The 18014-nt window shown below is 39.3% G+C and overlaps 1 protein-coding gene across 4 annotated transcripts in view; it reads left to right on the top strand.

Moving 5' to 3' along the window:
* Positions 1-18014, top strand: part of LOC108706548 (LIM domain-binding protein 2-like) — a 145430-nt gene that overhangs the window by 44264 nt on the left and 83152 nt on the right. For all 4 annotated transcript variants that reach the window (XM_041579409.1, XM_018243063.2, XM_041579411.1 and 1 more), the window contains exon 2: positions 6579-6681. In XM_041579409.1, the coding sequence (XP_041435343.1) occupies positions 6579-6681 (103 nt within the window). The remainder of the gene's footprint in view (positions 1-6578; positions 6682-18014) is intronic.

The raw sequence follows: 18014 nt of genomic DNA, 5'->3' as shown, positions 1-18014 counted from the left end.
TCAGATGTACAGTAGCCTTTTAAGGCTTTAAACAAATAGACATTTAGCTGGTCTAATTGGGAGGAAAGAACCATTTTGGTGACATGCAAAGAACTTCTGACATTTGAATTCCTCCTGCAAAGTATTTTACGTCTCTTCAGATGCCGATTTCCTGTGACAGAACGTTTGAATTGAGACAATTACACTGAAAGTTTGAGGAAGGTAAATTGAAATGAAGTAAGGAATCTAAAACATTTTTCTGGCACATTTTTTAAGGGCAATATATACATTACTGAACTGAGAGGTGCCAGCCAATTCCATAGGACAGTGCACTTATGTCCACTCTTCCCACTGCTGCCCATCCGGAGTAGAATCACTCACTTACTACTCTGACTTTGTTTTAACATACTACTCATTGCATTATAGAAAAAGAGAAGAAAAGAAATGGATTGGCTGCTTAGCAGAAGTAGAGTGAAATATGATGGGAAATAAGGCATAATGCCTAAAAAACTAGACGAATATGAACAGAAGCATAAAGTTTAGATAGAACAGTAGGAAAAGGAAAGACAAAGACCACAGTAGAGTTACAGAAAAGTGAAGGTAATCAGGGAAAGGGTTGGACTGGGCTGGTGGGACCCCGGCAAAAAGCCCTGGGCCAAACCCTTCTCCTCCGATCAAAAAAAAAATCAATTGGCGCAGTTTCCGCGTCTGCACCCTGGTGTTCACACATGCGCGGGGGCCTCGGAGGTTTGTAACACGATGGGCCCCCAATGTCCAGTCCGACCCGGAGGGGCACCCTCTGCCTCTGGTGTACTATTATATAATACACAAGAGCCATGAATAGCCTGAAAAACAAATCCTTAAATTAAATTGGGCTAAGTGATATTATTGGTTATAATAGGTTCTTTTTATCTAATTTGTATAACATTACTTACTGAATCTTGTGTATTATAACAAATAATGCTGCTCCATATGAGTAAATTATGAGGATATGAGCGAAATCCAAGCAAATTTTAGCAGGAATCGGAAGAATCCAAGAGCCTGGCCAAACCAAATTCAGACCTTAAATAATTGAAAAAAATTGCTGCACACACTGCGCTCGCACATTGGGTATTTCTGTTCATGTAGCTGCCAGTCGCAAGGGTTCAGATTTGGTTCAGTAATCATGCGAATCCATACCCTAGGATTTGGGGATTTGGCTGAACTCTGAAAAGCAGGGTTCAGTAATCCCTAATTATAATGCTGGCACGTAGAGGCACCTCTAGGTTATAAGGTGGCAGACCCCATATTTTCCTCTCCCTTGCCTTCCTCTTCTGTACATATAGGGGCAATGGGGATGGGATGACTAGGGGCCTATAAGGTGGCAGACCACATCTTAACTTATTACATCTACTGAGTGTGCACTGTATTGTCCTGTCCCTGCACTGTGCTGACCTGTCTTGCAGGAGTTGCATATTTTTGCACTTGCACTTTTTTTCTGTTGTCCGGTACATCTATGTTGTGTAGCACCATGGTCCTAGAGGAACATTGTTTCGTTTCACTGTGTACTGTACAAACGTATAAGGATGAAATGACAATAAACTCACTCTTGAATTTACTCTTGACTCTTGACTTGCTGCCCTCTCCTCTCCCATGCATTCATCTCCTGTACATTTGGAGGCAATGGGTGGGATGACTAGAAGACTATAAGGTGGCAAACCCCATGTTGCCCTCTTTTCCCCCATGCCTTCCTCTCCGGTACATATAGGGGCAATGGGGTGGGATGACTAAGGGACTATAAGGTGGCAGACCCCACGTTGCCCTCTTTTCCTCATGCCTTCCTCTCCTATACATATAGGGGCAATGGGGTGGGATGACTAGGGGGCTATAAGGTGGCAGACCCCATGCGGCCCTCTACTCTCCCATGCCTTCCTCTCCTGTACATATAGAGGCAATGGGTGGGATGACTAGTGGGCTATAAGGTGACAGACCCCATACTACTGACAGGCCTTCATCTCCTGTATATACAAGGGTAATGGGGTGGGATAACTTGGCAAGTTATTTATGCTCTCCTATAATAAAGGAATAAAACAGCACAATTTTTGAATAATAAAAAACAACAACTGAAATTGCACTCATAAACCCATAGAAGTTTTCAATGCCACCATCAGGCCAGGTTCTCACCTTTTGTCATGGTAGAATGACCCCTTCTTGCAAAGCATCTGGTACTGGAGACTATATAGGATTGATGGGACTCGGGGCTGATGTATTCAGTGGCCTATAGCGGGCAGAGTAATGCTGAGAGTTGTAGTTAATCAAGTGGAAGGCTGGACATCCCTTGTATAAATGTAAATACATGCCTGGCTGTATCACATACAAAAATACATTGAATCACATTGTCCCTGAATCATTGCATTGTACATAGTGGGATGATGAAGGACATGGTCCTTGGTTCTTCCTATAGGAAACCCAATGCTGCAAATGGTTAAGGGTGGAACGTTTCCTATGTGAAAATAATAGCCGTCAAGACTTTTTTTTTTGCATGTTGTTTCTCTTTCTGCTATGTGTCTCGGCTTATGGGAAAAGGAATCAGCATTCTGTACATACGCACCCTGCTACTCTTTCCCATCGCATGGCTTGTGTGCGCGCTGTATATATACAGTACCGTATACCGTGTGGGAAGTCAGTTGCCATGGCAATTTCTCATTACTGTTAAATCGTAAAATAATTAGTCTGGTAAAACTCTCCACTACCTGTCAGTCCATAGCTTAAACCTGCCTAGGGCACTCCTAGAATTTCACTTTTTAATCTTTTGTTTCTTTTTTCAAAAAAAATTCAGTATTACATTTTTTTATTACAGATTTCTATATTTTTAGGCAAGTAAGTCTTTTGAATTAAAATTTTCCGCTATGTCAGATTTGGGAATGTTTGCTAAGAAGGCATTTTTCTGTTCAATTATTTTCTCTATAAGTTTCTCCTGGCTGTAAATTGTAGCACTACATTTACTTGTTACTTGTTACTTGTTTATTTCCCTTTCTAAATACACCAGAGTCTTAAAATTCTAACAGCTATTCAACCATCTAAAGAGAACAGAAAAGGCCCCTGACTGTACATAGTCTGTGAGTAAAGCCACCAGAAATATGCAGATACAGAGATAGATAGATAGATAGATAGATAGATAGATATATAGATAGATAGATAGATAGATAGATAGATAGATAGATAGATAGATAGATAGATAGATGAGAGAGAGGGAGAGACACACACAATTAAATGTAGACAGTGCTAAATGTAATAGATTTCATATAGGGCCATAGTGGAAACAAGGGCTAATAGCAATTGTCCTTGGCTGGGGCCCATTACAAATGGGAACCACTGGGGGTCCTCTTGTTCTTTGATAAGCCAGTCTAGCATGAGATCCCACATCAAAGGCTGATCACTTAAATGAGAACTTAAACTTAACTAACGAAGTAGCTAGAAATGTTTTTTGGCTTCTGTACCAGCCCAAGGCAACCACAGCCCTTTAGCAGTAAAGATCTGTGTCTCCAAAGATGCCCCAGTAGCTCCCCATCTTCTTTTCTGCTGATTCACTGCACATACTGTATAGCTGTCACTTACTGAGCCAGGGAAGCTCATTTTCTGCTGGATAATTAGTGACGAGCCCTAAGCTTAGCTTCTCAACAGTTGCTCAGAGCCCACTGAGCATGTGAGTGTCACAGACACTTTCCAAGATGGTGACCCCCTGTGACAAGTTTGAAGTCCTGGATCATTGCTGCTATTGACAAGCTGAAACTTTAGGCTGGTGCAATAAGTGCAATATATAAAGTATGGCATTTTGAGCCATATTTATTTTTATGGTTTTGTTCTCCTATACCTTCTAGGCCAGCTCCTCCTCCTAGCGTCCGGTGAAATCCAGGCTTCCAGATTGGCCAAAGTAAAGTAAGGCAGTCACTCATTACTACTGATTCTATGGAGACACCCCCAGTGTCAAATTGAGTGGGCCAGGGCCCTCTGATGCTGCTACATTAGGGGCCCCCAAACCCCCCCATAGGTCAGTTTTCGATCAAATAGGACCGTATCCGGCTGAATTCGAATCGTTCAAATCAAAGAAATAGCGCATTTGATCAAATTAGAATCAAAGTTTTCCCCCCATAAAAACTTTGATTTTTCAAAGTCCACCAATTGACTCCAAATAGGTGCTAGGAGGTCCCCCATAGGCTAAAACAGCAATTCGGCAGGTTTTAGATTGCGAATGGTCGAAGTCGAATTTTTAAAGAGACCGTACATGATAGAAATTCGATATTCGAAATTTAGAATTTTTTGCAAATTCAAATCAAATTTGGACTATTCCCTAATTGAAGTACACAACAAATAGCTCAAAATTCTAGTTTTTTTCATTTGAAAATTCCCCTCGACCTTTGAAAAATCTGCCCACTATAGTCTAGACTAAACAGCCTCTAGCAGGGATTTTGTCTAATTACTTGGACTGGGTTGTTGTTTACGGAATATTAAGAGCACAGAGTTTTCAATACAATTATCATAAACTGTTATTTGCAAAGTAAATCTGTAAGTCTATAAAGCATCGCTACAGTTACATCTCGTTAAGCAGGAACCCCAATGCCTGTTGATGAAAGGAAAAGAATAATTATGGATTTAAATTTTATGCATATGTTCAGTGAAATTGAGCTTGCTATCTGTTCTAACACTAATATATGATGACAGTTTAATTACAGATTTCATACCAATCTATTGTGTGTTTGAGACATAAGCAAATTGGATTGGGAGTTGTTTCTTGCCCAGACTGACTCAGGCTCTCTGCTCATTACACGCTGGGCTGTTTGGCTGATAAAGCTGCATTAGAAATATCAGCCACTCACTGTGGTTATTGGAAAAACTCAGCTTTGTAAGAACAAGGAATATGTTTTTGATGTTTTTATATACATGAATGTATATCTCAACCTAAAATGAACTTCTATTAGGATGTAGACAAATGAGATGTAAATTAGTGTTATTTTTGGGGAGAAAATCGATGTGTCTCCCCACATGCCCATCATGAATACAGCAGTTCTGAATACTGGCAGCACTGTATCCATGGGGGAAGCAGTTCCTTGTGCTACAGGCACTGACAGTTGGGTGCAAAGTGCTCCCACGATGCAAAACGTTTTTATATTGTATTTGCTTCCAGTTGCAATACGTTGTTCCATGTGAGTCACATATGCCTTGCTGGGCAAAGAAATTGCTTTCTCCATAAATATTCAAATATCATCTACTTATTTCACGCATATCATTAGGTATTGATACTTTATGTAGCATTTTTACTTCATTGAATACAACAACTAAAAACAGCATCCTCTTCATATGAGCTGCTCTATACTTGTGCCAATATTGCAGTTGCACCTGGTGTGCAAAAGGGAGTCCTGCACTCTATACCCATCTTGACAATGTACAGGTGTAGAATCTGTTATCCAGAAACCCATTATCCAGAAAGCTCTAAATTACGGGAAGACCATCTCCCATAGACTCCATTTTAAGTAAATCATTTAAATTTTTAAACATTATTTCCTCTTCTCTGTAATAATAAAATAGTACATTGTACTAAATCATTGTACATTGTACTAAATCTTATCTGAGATATAATTAATCCTTATTGGAGGAAAAACAATCCTATTCGGTATTGTTAATGCTTACTTTATTTTTTTAGTAGACTGAAAGTATGGGGACCCAAATTAACGAAAGAGTCCTTAACTGAAAAACCCCAGGTCCAAGCATTCTGGATAACAGTTCTCATACATGTACAAGGTTGTATTTGCCTGCTGAGCTTACAGGTGCTCTCACTTGCATCAAGTGAATCTCAAGCAAGTAACTGAACACCTGACACACTTATAAAAGGGGTGCAACTTCTTCTGGGTGTAACCTGACAAAGACAGTTGGGGGTCCCAAAGATTCTGAAAAGCTGATTCTATACCTATATTACAAAAAAACAAGAAAACCTTGGGTTATAAATTTTTATATATTTACTTTACCTAAATTAATTTCAGATTAAGAGGTGCAAAGAGACAGTTTACTGTATATAAAAATAATGAGGAATTGGGCAGCTGTTGTGAAAATGGCTGAAGCTTTACCAATGCCTTGTCTTTACTATACTTATGTTAGAGTCCTGCATGGGGTCGAGTGCCCGCGAAATACCCACAAAGTGGTCAGGCTTCAGGCAAAAAGTCCCAAATTCCTTGGCCGTGCGGACAGTCCGCGGGTAACCAGGGTGGGTACCCATCAAAGATGTGGGCTTGATCCCCCCACCCTCCCTTGTGGTTTACTCTCCCTTGTGGTACTTCCAGTTTTTTAATTTCTTGACGAAGATTCACTCTGGAGTGACATCACTTCCGGTGTTGTGTGTCCTCAGTTTAGTAGACCTATTGCGGGTCGGTAGCTGGAACAGGCGGGTCAAATTGCGGGTTGCAGGTTCAGATTGTGGCTTCGGGTTGTGGGTATGGGTTGAGTACCAAAATGGACCCGAGCAGGACTTTACCTTATGTTATACACATGGGGCGCGATTGATTTTGTTCCCGGACAGTACTTACACATTCACATTTATTGACACATTTTCTTTTGCACATTTTTAGGATAGCGACAATCTTTGGTGGGACGCTTTTGCTACAGAATTTTTTGAAGATGATGCCACGTTAACACTGTCGTTCTGCTTAGAAGATGGGCCAAAGAGATACAGTAAGTCCATTCACTGGTTTTTGTACAATGGTCAACGCAATCAAAATGCTTCTCATTATGCACATTCTTTTTTTTGGAATCTTTTAGGGATAAAACCTTTCGTATTGCCTATTTTTAGATTCTGGAAATGTTTGGTGTTAGAAACCACTTTACTAAGACTAATATAATACTGGAGGAGTTTATCTAGCCCTTTATTTTAATTAGCAAATACTTGGATTTGGGCTTCAGATTTATTAAGAAGCATTATTATATGTTTGTCTGGGGAACTGTCTCCTTGGGACATTGCTACAAAAAAGACTTGTCAATATTTGATTCAATCCAACTAGTCCAATCCAAATATACTGTACAAAACTCTTCATATAAGCAAAAAAATACCTACAGTCTCTTGGACTTTCTTGGAGACGGTGCTTTTCTCCAAAAGGCCTTTAGTATATAGACCAACTTAAGTCCATAGGTCTCTTCTGTGCAAACCTCTATTATATGGTAGATCAATACAGGACTAAAGAAGCTGTCTGACTAAACTTCCCATAAGCCCAGCACTTAATTCTACAGCTCTACCTTATGGCATGCAACAGTTAATAAAATCTAATAGAATGAAATTATAATCCATGCATCTATTGTGTGCATAGGACAACTACAGTAGGACTGGGTGCATAAGGGACAAGTAGCCCAGTAGCCCAGTAGCAGTATTCTATAGCAACCAATAAGATGTTAGCTTTTAAATAATTGACCAGTAAAGTCTATCTGTTGATTGGTAGCTATGGGTTGCTGCACCTGGGAAAAGTTACGGGAAAAAAACAATTCACACTAATAAGAATAAAAATCCACATCTCGCAATGTCATATTGTTCCTTAAACTGTTATTGGATTGCAAATTTGAATTGCGCATTGTGAATTTGAATTGCGCACTTCTTGCTTGAAGGTGACGTCATCTTTTGGATCAAACATAACGACTTTTTCAGTAAGAAGTTTTATTACATTGACTGCAAACAACGGTCTAGTGGTCGCTAAACAGTTTCCGGGTTCACAAAAGCTATATAATAAATTCGCGCAAAGTAAAATTTGTTTGCTCAAAGGCATAACTTTTTCGCATTGCGAATAATTTTCCGTTACCGACTTTTATTACATTCCTCCGTATGTGCCTTTATTAATTAAACCCTACTGTATGTAGCTGCCACTGCAATCTGAACAGGGGCTGAACAAGCAAAGGACTTTCTCTGTCACTGCCAGAGATCTAATACAACAGCTCCATTAAATTTCCGACAGATGTGTAGAGCCTTTGCTGTGAATAAGTAATTTAATTGACTGCAATTAACAGTCTCTGCAACATACTGAGGAACTACATTAGTAACATAGTCAACAGGGATAAACTATGGCCAATGAATTTAATCATTACAGAACTCTCTGTTGATCCAAAGGATCGGCAGGGCCAACTAGTCATGTAAACTTACACAGGAGATCTATTGAACTATTGTCATGAGCATTGTCCTGGGGACTGAAACCTCATTAGGCAAATATTTAAATGAAATACTGATTATGTTAACTGTCACACCAGTATACTAATGCTTGCACATCCAATATATTGATCACTATATTATATTATTTTTCAATTACAAGCATAGAGAATAGAGTGGCACACATAGGAACGGATAGTAGGAAGAACATGCTGCAAATACATTTCTGCAGAGTTAAGAGTTAAAAGTGAAATAGCTATCATTATGTGTTATCCCTCCAAGTCCTCACTGCCTGTAGCCACATAGTTCTGTACCGGAAAACATTAAGAAGACAATCAGTCTGAAGATGGGAAATAGTCAAAGCTTGGTGTTTAAGCCCTTTACTTACTTGAAGACTTAGGGGGAAATTCACTAACGGGCAAAAATTCACCGTCGAAGGCTTTGCCGCATTTGCCATACTTCGCCAGGAGCAACTTTGAACAGACAACGCTAATTCACTAAGTTGCAAAGTTTCGTCACTGGCACCTAAACGCTTGCGAATTTGCACTAGCATTAGATAATTTGCATATAGCAGGAAGTTAAAGTGGAGTGGACATATATGTTGCAGCAAATACATTACACTACACAAGCCCAGGGAACCTTAATAAAAGAAAATAAAGTTGTTATATTACCCTACACATGAGCCCAATGTATAGTTTATGTGCCATATGTTAGGAAATGTAGGGGGGAAAGGAGGGTACCCAAAAAGAAATTAACGATCTTTTTCAGCCTATTGCCCTGTAAAAAGGAAAAGACGCCAGCGTTTTTGGGGACTTAGAAAAAATTTTTTGGACCAGGTCCTATCTACTCTATTGCACTTCGCCTGGTATGAGATGGCGAAGGCAAGTCTTGCGATTGAGGTAACGTTCAGTAAAAACAAAAACATAGTGAATTTGCGTAGCAACGCTCTTTCGCCAGAGCCAAAATACAACAGGCGTTAGAGTGCGAAGTTGGGCTAGAGTCTATCTCCTTCGCTAGCGTAATTATGCCAGTGCCCATTAGTAAATCAGCGAAGTGACAAAATTACGTCACGCTGGTGAATTTTTGCCAGCGTTAGCCACTTCGCCCTTTAGTAAATTTGCAGTCAAGAAGAGGTCTGTCAGAAAAACCCCAAGTCCAACGAAAGTTTACTTAGTGCACATCATGTTGCCACCACAATTTGCCAAACAGGATCAAAGTATTCAACTAGTTAACACTGTGTGCTTAAAAAGCCTCTATTGCAAACAGGGCTTTTAATTCTTGGACAGTAGTAATGTTTGAGGCCTACATCAGCCTTCCCTTAAAGCTTGATTCAAGGCGATGTAAGCCTGAAACTAAAGCTATTGACCATGGTTTGTAATAAAGCCTTTTTAAGAATAACCCCAAGGGCATGTACCACTACTGACACTGCAGGAAGGCTCAGCAAGACAGGTTTCACTACCACCCATGCATTGCTTTGGCCATGTGCTCAGTCTGCAATAATATGTTGTGCGGGATGGCACAATAAGGGGCCCATTTACTTAGCTCGAGTGAAGGAATAGAGGAAAAATAGTTCGAATTTCGAATGTTTTTTTTTGGCTACTTCGACCATCGAATGGGCTACTTCGAACTTCGACTACGACCTTCGACTTCGAATTGAACGATTCGAACTAAAAATCGTTCGACTATTCGATAGTCGAAGTACTGTTTCTTTAAAAAATTCTTCGACCCCCTAGTTCGCCACCTAAAACCTACCGAGGCCAATGTTAGCCTATGGGGAAGGTTCCCATAGGCTTCCTAACAACTTTCTGATCGAAGGAAGATCCTTCGATTGATGGATTAAAATCCTTCGAATCGTTCGATCATTCCTTCGATCGTAGGAATAGCGGTAAATCCTTCGCTATTCGAAGTCGAAGGATTTTACTTCAACAGTCGAATATCGAGGGTTAATTAACCCTCGATATTCGACCCTAGGTAAATGTGCCCCTAAGTGAAAAAATAGTCACAACACCGAGTGTATAAGTAAAGTCCAAGAAAAGTAACTACACGTGAGGTCTCACAGTTCACTCCAGTCTGAGGGTGCATGATACAAGCTCAAAAAATTGAAAAATGGTGCGAGGTCTCCAAAATTATCAAAGAGAAACGTAGAAATACAAAATTGCGTATTAGGAAATAAAGGAAAATATCCTAATGTGTTTTGTGTTCCTTTTGGTGCACGAAATGCGTTTTTTTTCTCTATGTCCTAATAAATGATTTTATATTTTTACTTTTCTCTTTGATTTTTTGGAGACCTAACACTTTTTTTCCATTTCTGAGCATGTGATCAGTCTGCTATGTAAGTATGTGGCCTGCTATGAGCATAACCATCCCGGGGTACGTTGTAGCTAGGGATGTCGCGGACTGTTCTGCGGCGAACTTGTTCGCGCCAACATCGGCTGTTCGCGTCCGCCGCAAGTTCGCGAACGTCGCGCGACGTTCGCCAATAGGCGTTCGCGTCAAAATCGTTCGACCATTCGACCATTCGGTCGCTAAAATCGAACGATTTTCGTTCGATTCGAACGAAAATCGTTCGATCGAACGATTAAAATCCTTCGATCGTTCGAATCGAACGATTTTCGGATGTTCGAAGTTCGCAAACTGTTCGCGAACTGTTCGCATTTTTTGCCGGTGTTCGCGAACGGCGTTCGCGAACACATTATCGGCGGTTCGCTACATCCCTAGTTGTAGCACACGGTGTGACTTATTCCACTGATTTCACCACTCCTGCAGCAACACTTTGCACAATGTAGTAATCAGCAGTTGTTCATATTTCACCCATTTAATGCATCTGCATTCACCATTTTTCCCAGAAAAAGGACTTTGACAGGTAGTGAAAAATTTTTTTTTTTTAAAAATGTTTAAAAACAAGTATATTCAACTTATGAAATACCTGAAAATTATAAAATAAAGTGGTATATGCATCACTCGGGGGTTGTAATGTGGATCTTGGTCAGTGCCCTCCATATTCATTGGTTTTATTTGATATGCAGAAGCTTAGCAACTGTCGATTTATAGGCCAACACTCGTTGCATGAAAATGACCTCTGAGACTCGTCTGTTGAATGCACTCACATATTGATGAACCTACAGTTGGACCGTATAAACTTGGTGAAAATGAAAAGGGAAAAAAATTCCCACACTTTACAGTGTTTCTTAGAAATAATAATAACTACCAGGCCGAATATTTGTTTTGGAAAGAAAATATTAGCCTCAGTGTGTAACATATGTATAGCTCCACGGTGCTAGACAAAACCCGCATGTTATTGACATGAAAAGCTATATCCATAATTTATTCATTTTTCTATTAGTCCCTGAGGGAATATTTTCTTTCACAGACTTAAAAAAAAAAACATATGAGAATGTGGGGAAACATTATCTCAGCCGTCATAAAAAATGCAAAGTTTCCATCAATTATTCCGAAGCAGAGGAACATAAAAATACAGCAAGCGGCACTTCACATTGCAATGTTCTCATCGTTCTCGCTGTTCCCCTCTTTGCTGCTCACAAGCAGAAACTGATTTCTCTGAATTGCCTGATGCCTACTTCTTTGTAAGTAGAGACAAACCTAAGGGGTATGTATCAATGTCGGCCTTGTAATTCATTTTTAATTTTAATATTAGTTCTGCCTCCTCCGGAGAGTTTATATAGGAAAACATAGACAAGCTTTCACTATATATTTTATGGGAATCAGTTTTTATTATGAAGTTTAAGATGTTATTTCTGCCGCTCCCCTGCTGCTCTGACGTGCAACGTCCAGTCCAAAATTCATAATTACAGGATCTATATGGTCCATGAAGAACATAAAACCTTATTAATTATCCATAATGTCCATAGACGGTTCTATTACAGTGGATCTTTTTTTTTTTTTTTTTTTTTTTTTAATTGTTTAAAAGATGGTAGGAACCTCTGTCTGGTTAATAAAGTCAATACATTTTGGCCCAAAGTCCAAATCAAATTATGGGGCCCATTTATTAACAATTACATTTCTGTGTTTTCAACGAATCTCTAAAAATGTGTCGTTTTTCTAAATTTCTGAAAAGCTCCAAAATTTGGAAATTTATTAGTGTAAAAACCACAAAAAACTCTAATGCAAAACTCCGACAAATAAAAGTTGTTGAGGTGCTAGAGAAGTCACTGATCTTATTGGACCGCTTGTAATCAATTTGAACTTTTAGAGGTTTTCAGATTTTCTTTTTACTAGAAATTACCCAAAAAACTTGAATTTTTACTTGAATTGGAGAAACTTGATTTTTTTTTAGAGGTTTTGAACAGGGGCTCAACAATCAAAGGACTCTCTCTGTCATTTCCAAAGATCTAATGAAACAGCTCCATCACATTTCCAACAGATAAATTCGTGTTTCACAAATTTTTTGCCGTTTCGTGAATTTCGTGTGAAATTTTCCATGGAAGTGAATTCGCCCATCACTAGTGCCCATTATAGTGTATCTCCAGGCTCAGCTGCAAATTTACATTTGTAGCATTGTTTCTCTTGCAAAACTCGGGTGCCTGCTCACTGCACAAATCACATTTATTTTTATGGAGCATCTGGTAACCTCATAACTCTTATATTTAACCTCGACGTGATTTTAGTCACAGCCTTCCAATTCCCCAGCACAGCGACGCGACTTGCTTTTTCCCTGATGAAGTCATGTATGCATTGCCATTTAATTATCCTCCGTACTAGCGCTACTCATGATGTTTTCATGAACATTTTATTTTATTTCTCCACCAACATTTGCTTTAATTCAAGGAAACCACACTCAGAGCGCATTTCTTTCCAGAAGAAAAAATAAAAAATAAAATTACGTTTTCTGAATGTAATTTCATTCGGAGCCCCCTGGTAGTAAGAAAAAAGGTATAATGTAGGCAGTATAGTTTGATGACATTGCCAATCCCCAGCAGTTGTAAAAGTATCCGGGGATTTCCAGGCTGTGGCATATTCTGGATATTCATATGCGAAGAAAACATAAAGCAAATAACAACCTACACTGTATTAAATTAATGCATTATAACAACAACAAAATGCTGTAAGGCAGCGGGATCATTTACAGACAGTCGCAAAGTGCACACATCTCAACTTTAGCACATTACCACTTTTGCAAACTTTGTAACCCACTTTAAGCAGGAGTTTCAGCCTTTCATTTGAACAGTATGTAATAAGCACAAAACTATATCCCCCAATAATTTTGGTCTCTAGTAATAAACCATTTTCATAATAATATACTTTTTATTAGTGATGGGCAAATAAATTCGCCTGGCACGAATTTGCGGCGAATTTCCGTGTTTCGCCGCCTGCGAATAAATTTGCGAATCTCCCGCATCAATTTCCGATTTTCATGATTTTTTAATGAAAACGTTCGAATTGCTCAAATTTTGAGTGAAAACATCCAAATTTCATAATTTTTTCGTGAAAACTTCCAAATTTCATGATTTTTTCGTGAAAACATCCAAATTTCATGATTTTTTCGTGAAAACGTCCAAATTTCACAATCTTTTCATGAACTTTCCGATTTCTCGTGAATTTTGCGGGAAATTCGCAAATTTTTTGTCTAAGTGAAATGGGAGAGATTCGCCCATCACTACTTTTTAGTAGTAGTAAGTGCCATTGGGTAATCATAAATAGAAAATTGCCATTTAAGAACTAAGGGCAGCCCCCTGAGATCCTACAATTCACGGTGCACACAAACAAACCATACATGTTAGGTCACATGAGCCAATTGACAGACAGAGTTCTGTCTTTTGCTTCAACGCTTCCTGTTACAGTAAGAGCTGCAGTATTTCTGGTCAGGTGATCTCTAAGGGAGCACAGAGAATATCATAAAATAGGGGCTCAAGTTGAAAAATGTAAAAGGGAAATATTTACTGGTCTATATTCCAGTTTGGTTCTTAAAAATGCCACTCAATATGATAGAATTTATCTGTTGGTTAAGTATTCATTCTGGGGGTATACTTCTCCTTTAAGGAAAATGTATCCAGGAGTGCTGAATAAATTGAGAAACTAGCCTCAGTTACCAAATCCGCCCCTGGTAACTTTAAAGGACCAGAAACATCAAAAAAATATGGAAAAAAAAACACCATGACAAATGAAACTTTAAAATTCAAAAACTTTATTAAGAAATAACTTCAGAAAAGGCGATCACAATCCATTGTGCGGTCTTCGATTTCTCCTCCCTGCCTTCCTTATAGGAGATAGCCAGGGAGGAGAAATTGAGCACCGCAATTTGGATGAAGAGTTTTTCTCAACGCAATTTTCTGAAGAGTAGCAGAGTTTAGGTAAGCTATTTCTTAATAAAAGGTTTGCCGTTTTTAAGTTTAATTTGTCTTGGCGGGTTTTTTTTTAAATGTATACTAACAATTTATTTTTTTTTAAATTTATGTTACTGGTCCTTTAAGAGCGGAAATTCTGTTTTTTAAAATCGTGAATTTTCGGTTCTGCTTGTGCGGAGAGTGCAATTGCCCCCCAGGCCCGCTCCGGCACTCTGAACGACAAAGTGAGAGGGGGGGTGGCATCAGGAAAACCTACTCAAGGGTTTCTGGATAACGCCTCCCATACCTGTACTACAGTATATTCAGGAGGAGAGTATTACAGCATAGCCCATGTTAGTTACAGTGGGAATAATCACATATACAGCAAGAGTTAGGTGCAGTGATGGACGAATTTGTCCCATTTCACTGTATTGAAGTCAATGGGAGTCAAAATTATTTTGACATGCGTCAATTTCGACACCCACTACAATTTTTATACGCGCGCCTATTTTGTCCAAATGCGTTAAAATCTGTCCGAATTATTTTGACAAGCTACAATTTTTACTATTCCGACGCGCGGGCAATTTTTTTTTACGCTGTGAATTTTCCGCCGCAAATTTTCTCAGCAGTTTTGTGAATTCATTCTCCCATCACTTGTTAGGTGGGTAAAGCAGTGTTGATTTACCTTATAAATAAATACAAATATTATGAAGGGAAATGCTCCGGTGTATCTTGTATTTTTTGATAAAGTATAGGCCGTTGTAATTCGAAACATTTGGATGCTTTTATAGAGTACGGGATTGCTAGAATTGCGTGGAAATGTCAGATAAAATTACAGAAATAATCTTGTAAAAATGCCGCAAGTCATAAATGCAAAGCCTACAAATGTAGTATATTTTATTGTGCCCTTTAATAGAGATGTGGATGGGATCCATTATCCAATGTGAAGACCATCTCCGATAGGCTCAAATTTAATCAAATAATTCACATTTTTATAAATGATTTCCTTTCACAGTACCTTCTACTTAATTCCAACTAAGATATAATTAATCATTGAAAGCAATCATATCGGGTTTATGTTTAAATAGTTTTTTTTTTAGCAAACTTAAGGTATGGAGATCCAAATAACAGAATAGGGTTGCCACAATTGTGCGGCTCTCAATCTGGACAGGGTGCAGGGCCATGACATCACAGGGGCCGGTCAGTGACGTTGTGGGGGGCTACTACTTCATGTGGGCGTGGTTTTGACGTGGCAACCAGCGATTGGCTGAACACCATGTCAATCACGGGAGATCCTGCCTGGTTTTTTTTGTTTTTTTTTTTGGAAAACCGGGCAGACTGTCATGACCCGGGCAGTAGTAATGGGTGAATTAGTCCAGTTTTCTTTTGCTGAGGTATTCGCAAATTTCCTGAAAAATTCGTGAAATGTCGAAAAATTAGCAAAACGCGAATTTTGACGCCAGCAACATTTGATGTGCATTAAAGTCAATGGGCATATGTTTAATGGTTGTCGGTGTCTCAATTGCGTCTGAATCCGCTAGTGCAGAATTGCAATTTCAGGAATGTATTTGCCGGTGGCAAAACGTGGAAATTCGCAACCATCACTACCGGGTAGCCCTTCTGAAAACCAGGCTGTCCGGGTCAAATCTGGACAGGTAGCAACCCTATTACAGAAAAATCCCTTTTCTGGAAAACCCCAGATCATGAGCATTCTGGATAACAGGCCCCATACCTGTTTGGTGTTTAAACCCCTGCAATTGTGCTCTAACCCATACCAAGTGCTGCGCCAGCCTTGATTACGTACAACTGATCCCCTGAACAATTATTATAGTCCATCACCTCAAAACGACACATATTACTGTGATATAGTTCATATACAAGGGATACAGACCTATAATCAAGGGGCTATTTAGCCGATGTAATTATTTATCTGCTGATTTGTTTTTAGTAATTTAATTTTGTGGATCACAAATGCTTTTATTCTGCATTACTTTTCCCTAGTTTTTGTAGTTGACTTTGGTGGATTTTCAAAAAACCCTAAATTCAAAGTCAAATGACACAATTATTTTTATGTCTCTTTTATTCTCTGTTATAGAATGTTTGAAAAAAAAAAGCTGTCGGACAGCGGGGCTGTGAATATCACAGAGATACAGCCTTGTCTTTCTGAATTTCAAATAGTCCAGGTTTCGCTTTCTGTTCAGCCCCTCTTTTGATTTTATTGATTCCACCAGTGCAGAGAAAGACTTCACAGGCCTTGAGCTCACAGGTTTGGAAGTGTCTCTGTGTTCGAGCAGACCCTGTTTTATCTGGATTTCCATAATTGATTTCTCTGCTGCCATAAATTTTAGAAGAGCAGCCGAGTGATATAGGAATCCAGTTGGAGGATGGAGCAGAAGAGCGTCATTCCCAGGTAGAGGCCAAGGGCTGCACTCTTTGCTGCACCAGCTGATTGTATAATTATTGGTGACATATTGAAATCAATTCGATTTATACATTCGACACAATAATCGCCTTTAAATTCAGGCAAATGTAGAATTTATGACACCGTCATAAAAGTAAAGTTATGCCAGCAGCACCATAGATTCTATGTTTCCAGGTTGCACTTTGGTCTATGCTATTAGGGATGGGAAAATTCGACCCATTTCGTCAAAAATTCGCCGACGGCCATTAATGTCTATGGGCATCAAAAAAATGTTGTTGCGCTGTGCGTCTTTTTTTTTGATGCACGCCACCATACAAGTCTATGGGCGTCATTTTTGCGGCAAAACAAGGCGAAAAAATCCCTAATTATGTCCCTTAAAGGGCAAGAAAAGCATTATTCACTGGGGCACCCCTCCCCCCCCCCCGAGACTCTTACCCTGGGCCACCACTCCACTTCTTTGTAAAGAATACCGGGACATTATTCCATAGCCTCCCTACTCCAGACTTTCAGACTTGGAACATCCAAAGCACAAACATTTTTCAAATGGTTCCATGCCTGCATTGGGCCCAGAGAAGTAGGTAAGCGATTAGTGTCACTGGGGTAAGCCTAGAAAATTGGAAAGGAACAATAGAAAACAACACATTTCACACCAGATTTTTTTTTTTTTTGGTTTTGCTCAAATGTGAGTGTGCAAATCAGGGTACAGGTTCTCCTTAGTATTGGGCCAGACCTTCTGTATAGGATAAGGGTTTTTGGAAGATGCCAGAATTTATGGACTTTAATGCTGTGTCAATCTGTAATTATACCAAATTATAATGCAGAGTACATTGTCCTTAGCAACACATGGGTCCCTGGAGGAAGAAAGCAGGTGACACTGTGTAACAACTGTCAGATAAGTGTAACAACTGTCAGATAAGTATATACATCAGGGATGCCTTTCTCTAGCTTGTACTGGACAAAATCTTCTAAATTCTACCTAACGGCTTTTAGTTTGACAACCCTGATTCACATATTCCAACTTCCCAGAATGGTTTCCCATCTACCTTACATTCCAAAAAGGGACAAATCAGAAAATACATTACCCATGAAAATGAAAATACAAAATGAAGACCAACAGAAACGGCACAAGGTAACTGGTCATACCCATCGGTCTCTCTTGTGAAATGAAAGTGCCGAC

Source organism: Xenopus laevis, chromosome 1S (genome assembly GCF_017654675.1).
Source record: "Xenopus laevis strain J_2021 chromosome 1S, Xenopus_laevis_v10.1, whole genome shotgun sequence".
Classification (NCBI taxonomy): domain Eukaryota; kingdom Metazoa; phylum Chordata; class Amphibia; order Anura; family Pipidae; genus Xenopus; species Xenopus laevis.
The sequence above is the reverse complement of the archived record's forward strand: the minus strand, read 5'-3'. Positions and strand labels throughout refer to the sequence as shown.